Source organism: Ciconia boyciana, chromosome 6 (assembly GCF_034638445.1).
Source record: "Ciconia boyciana chromosome 6, ASM3463844v1, whole genome shotgun sequence".
In the NCBI taxonomy this organism is placed as follows: Eukaryota; Metazoa; Chordata; class Aves; order Ciconiiformes; family Ciconiidae; genus Ciconia; species Ciconia boyciana.
The window spans coordinates 59,613,445-59,618,283 of NC_132939.1; the positions used below are offsets into that span (position 1 = coordinate 59,613,445).

A 4,839-nucleotide genomic window follows, 5' to 3' on the forward strand; every position below is an offset into this window, starting at 1 on the left:
AGTTCTTTGGATTTCTGTATTTTTATTATCAACAAGGTAGCTGAAGAGAACAGTCAGAGTTGTTCTATGCTTTCGAGCAAGGGACCTAAATTTCCCATGGTAATTAGTTTGAGCACGTATCAGCTTGGTTTCTTGGGGAAAAAATGTTTGCTCTTCTAGGAAACATTTTCAGTGCCATCAGTCTAAGAATAGCAATCTTCTTTCTGTTGCATCTCAAATTTCAGAAGTATGGCTTATCTTTTATTGCGCATGCAGTATGGAGATTATTTTAGATGAAACACTACTCTGTTCTGCTGAAGCATGAATAGCTTATAGTGCCTCATTCTGTGGGGTTTTTTTTCCTAACCAAAATTAATTCATGAATAAAGAAATTTGTGCCTCGAACATGGCCTTTTCTCTCTGAGCACATCAGTTCCTTCATGACCCCAATGGGAACAACAGCACTGAAATAGTTCAAGTGGCAAACAACTCCCTGGCTACGCATTTAAGCACTGAAACAAAACCCTACAGTTTCATTGACGACTTCCAACAACAGAGGCAAAGCTACAGCGCTGTGGCCTAGGAGATTTCTGTCCTTGCAATGCTGGTGGAGCCGGCACAGCTTGCCCCCTGCAGAGTCAGTTTTACAGGGACTGCCCAGAATGCTGTAAAGGTTGCAGAGCAAAGAACTGAAGCTGTACCTTTTGCGCAGGACTTTGATGTGTGTAAACACAAGTATTGGAGGCAGGACATTATCCCTAAAGGGCTTTTTGATCTGGAACAGCTGTGAAGATGTTTTATGTATGTTGGAGCATCTCAGAAGGGATAGCTGGGGGAAGGCTGGATATCTAAGCTACTCCTCTGGTACCCAGAGTCAATACCAAGACTGGCATAGCTCTCTCAGCTGAACCTAAGCCATCACATCCTGCTGGGGACTGGCAGTGGAGGGGCTGGAATCCACCAAAAAAAGCTGCTCTAGCGTCCTGGGCCATTGCCACACCTACATAAATCCCTCTGGGCACAGGAGAGGACAGGCACAAGGAGGCTGGCCCTCCTGCTCTGGGCTACCCTCCTCACCCTGCAGCAATCGCACAGCAGGGCTGCAGGGTCCATTCCTGCCAGGGCAGGAACATTTTTGGCCAGAGCAATGTGTCTACTCCTGCTCCCCTCTGCCTGACAACAAGCACCTTGGCTCTCCAAGGGGAACAGAGAGAACATTGCAAGGAAACCAAGTGTTATTTATGCATATTTTAAAATATATTTTGTTCAGCTGCACACCCCTGCCAGCCTTATTTAGGGAAGTTTTAATAGCATCTGGCTTCTCCTTGGCCTTGTGTACAAGATGAGGAAGTTTTCATCTGTGCCTTTAAAAAAACCCCACATCCCTGCCAAGATGTAGCTGTAGAAAAGGAGTCATCCTGTTCCAGGACCGTGACACTTATGTAACAGGGAAATCCTAACAAAAAGATACTCCCCCACCCTGCACATGCTTTTCCAAGGCACATGCCACTTCAGGGTTTTCAGTTGCTCGATTTGTATTTTGATCACATCTGCCACTGGTTTATTCAGATGTATTTACAAATATATTCTCCCACATACCCTCATTTGTACATGCCATAGAATCTTTTTATAAAATGCAGTGCAGACCTTACCTTACCACAAGCATCTTTAAATAAAATATATTGTAAAGTGCCAGATACAATTCTTTTAAAAAATACAGTTCTAATTAAAACAGATACTTGGCCGCCACATTAGCAGCTTTGTATACTGGTACATTTTTAGCACAACAGTCTATTTCTGTCAGGTGAGCGGGAGGCTCTCATACCCACCCCTCTAGCTCTCCAGTTTCAAGTCCAAAGGCTTTAGAAAATGAGGCAGAGGCAGATCGTCCAGAGCCTCTGGGAAATGCTCAGGTGAAATGGTCCTGATCAAGACACGCATGGCTCCAACAAACAGCGATGGGGGAGCTAAGCCCAGCAGGCACTGGAACCTGTTCTCCCCCAGGAGGTCCTGCCACCGCTGCCGGTTGTCCAACAGTTGCTGTTTCATTGTGAACTGGAGGTCCTGAGGCACAAAGAAGAAGAGGCAGTCGAGGCAGAGGAGCTTGGCACGCATGTTAGCTGCCGGTGCGTGGGAAATCTGCTGCAGCAAGGTGTCGAGGGGGGTATTCCCGGCACTGTCCTGCAAGCACGGTGACGCGCCGTGCCCGAGCAGCAGGAGCAAGCACTCTGGTCGCACCAGTTCGCAGGCCACGTGCAAGGCCGTCTTGCCACCCTCCACGCGGCTGCAGCCCCGGCGGTCCAGGTGGCCGGCTCTGTCGCTCGGCGGGTAGGCTTGGATGGCCTTGAGGATTCGGAAGAGGACACGGACCCGGTTGTAGCGGACAGCCATGGCCAGGTGTGGGGCCGAGGACTGGCAGCAGCTGAAGCTTTGGCTGGGCACGGCCAAGGCGCTCTGGGGGAACTTAGTCAGCAGGTGCCGGGCGTAGGGCTGGTGGTCGTGCACCAGCGCGTAGAGCAGGGCCTCTGAGGGCGAGTACAGGCTGACCTTGCCCCCGTCCTCCCAGTGGAAGACCTCCATGGTCCGCATGTCCTCCAGGAACCAGACGGGCAGCAGGTCCCTCACCGCCTGGTAGAAGGCGAAGGAGGATTTCTTGCACTGCTTCTGGGACTGGGCGCCGCGGCCGCCGACCCACCGGACGCTCCAGGGCATGGCGGGCAGCCGGGCTCCGCCGGAGGCTGCCTCCCACCCCGACGCACAGAGGCCGCATGGGGCCCGGACCTGCGGGAGCGGAAGAGCGTTCAGTACGGTGCGGCCGGGGCTCCCCGGGCTGTGCCCGCCTCCCCGCCGCCCTGCCCGCCCCTCCCGCCGGCGCGGGGGGGGGGGGGGCGGGGGGGGCAGCGCGCCGCGGCGGCCCCGCTGCACCGGGCAACCCCCGGTACAGGGGACACCCATACGCCGGTGCGCTGCAGCGCCCTTCCCCCGGTGCAGGGGACGCCCACATCGCCGGTGGACGGGACTCCCATATCCCCGGCGCAAGCGAACCCGGTACGCGTGAACGGCCTCCCCTCGGTGCACAGGACGCCCACATCCTGGTGCGCGGGACCTCCCCGCGCTGCACGGCCGCCGCACGGCCGCCGCACGGCCGCCCGACGGCTGCCCGCCCCCGCCGGCGCTCACCGCTCCGCCGGCCCCGCGGTGCCGCTGCCCGTGGCCGCCGCCGCAGTGGAGGGGCAGGGGGCGGGAGCGCCGCGCGCCGCCGCGGGGCCCTTTTATCCCCGCCCCCGCCCCGGGCGGTGAAGGTCGGTCAGGACCGGGGAACTGTCCAGCCGCCGCCGATTGGCGGCCGCCCCGGCTCCCCCGGGCGCCCATTGGCTGCGCCGAGAGGACGGGGCGCTGCACCACCGTGTGCGTCACGGAGGCAAAGTTCCAAGAAACTTGGCTGCCGGCTCGGAGTCCCGGCGGGGCGGGGCCTGCGGGGGGCGGGGCCACGGGGTCCCCGGGGGGTGGGGTGCTGCCATCCGGGGGCATGGGGGCCCGGGGCATGGGGGCGTGGGGGCCCGGGATTCAGGGGATATGGGGTCCCAGGGGCATGGGGTCCTGGGGGTATGGGGCCCGGGGCACACAGGGCCCTGGACACATGGGCTCCCGGGGCCATGGCGTCTGGGGCACTGGGAGACCTGTGCACAGGGGCTTTGGGACACCCGGGCTCCTGGGCGTAGGAGGCTGCAGACACGCAGTGCCCCGGGCACACGGGGTGCCGGGCAGGCCGTGTCACACCTCCCTGCCTGCCCTGGCAGGGCCCAGCCTGGCCCACGCCGGTCCTCGTCTCGCCCCCTGCCCACCTCCCGCGGGTGGCTCTGGCCGGAGGCTGGCACTGCCCTTCAGCCAGAGCCGGCTGTGGGCTCCCATGTGTGAGTGCACACGTGCTTGCTGCGAAACTCGTGGCTCTCGCTTCTCTCCCAGATAGTGACATTTGCCTGCAGCCCTTCCTGCTGACAGTCACCTGTCAGGTTTTGGCTGCAGAAGAGCAAGGAGATGGTCGTGGCGTGGGGTGGTCCTGGCACTGCCAGTAGCCCTGCGCCAGGGGCTCCCTCGGGCACCTGCAGTCCCTTGGCCCTAAAACATGTCTGTACAGGTATCAGCCACGCACTGGTAAAGCACAGTGAATGCAAGTGCTGTTGTTACAGAGACCTCCTCTCTCATAAGGCCTCCTTACAGACAGAAAACCGTGGGATCTGCTTCGTCCTTACCCCCTCCAAGGGAGTTCAGAGCATTTCCCTCTTTTGCACCACGGGTTTGGCCCCTAGCATCTCCCCCGCTTGCAGCCATCGCCCTCTCAATCAGGAAGGTGAGATCAGACTCTCTGCAGGTGGGCGATGCCGGTTGCTGTCGGGTTCATGGCTGACAGCTCTGGTTTCTCTGTCCTCGGGGGTCCCCAGCCTTCCCCTGGCCAGCGCGGGAGCACAGCTTCTGCTGATCGCTGCTGGAACGGGCAACGCTTTCCACGTGTCCCAGCACGAGATGCGTGCGTGCACACCGGGGGGGATTGCCAGGCGTCTGCTGAAATACCCCGCTTCTTTGCAGCCCTCTCTGCAAAGCTGCTCAGGGCGGCGGGGAGGGAGCCTGCGGCACGCTGCCAACCCTCCCCTTGACCCCAGTGAGAACGAATCTGGCGAGGAACAACTGCTCCCTTTGTCGTGCCTCTTCTGAACCGCCATTCAGCCGGAGAAACAATGCTTAAACTGTGCTCGGTTTGCTTTGTAACTTCTTCCCTGCCACGCGATGCTCACACCAAAACCCGGGGGTTGGTGCAAGGGGATGCAGGCAGGTGGGCGAGCTGGGCAGGGTGCTGCACAC

The 4,839-nt window shown here is 59.1% G+C and overlaps 1 protein-coding gene across 1 annotated transcript; it reads right to left on the reverse strand.

Annotated features, from left to right (window-relative positions):
* Positions 1 to 1,291: 1,291 nt before the first annotated feature.
* ANKRD9 (ankyrin repeat domain 9) lies at positions 1,292 to 3,309 on the reverse strand. Its single transcript, XM_072865850.1, has 2 exons — positions 3,160 to 3,309; positions 1,292 to 2,760 (listed from the first exon to the last, which is right to left on the reverse strand). The coding sequence occupies exon 2, from the start codon at positions 2,689 to 2,691 to the stop codon at positions 1,813 to 1,815; it is 879 nt and encodes a 292-aa protein (XP_072721951.1). The 5' UTR covers positions 2,692 to 2,760; positions 3,160 to 3,309; the 3' UTR covers positions 1,292 to 1,812.
* Between the last annotated feature and the right edge of the window lie 1,530 nt (positions 3,310 to 4,839).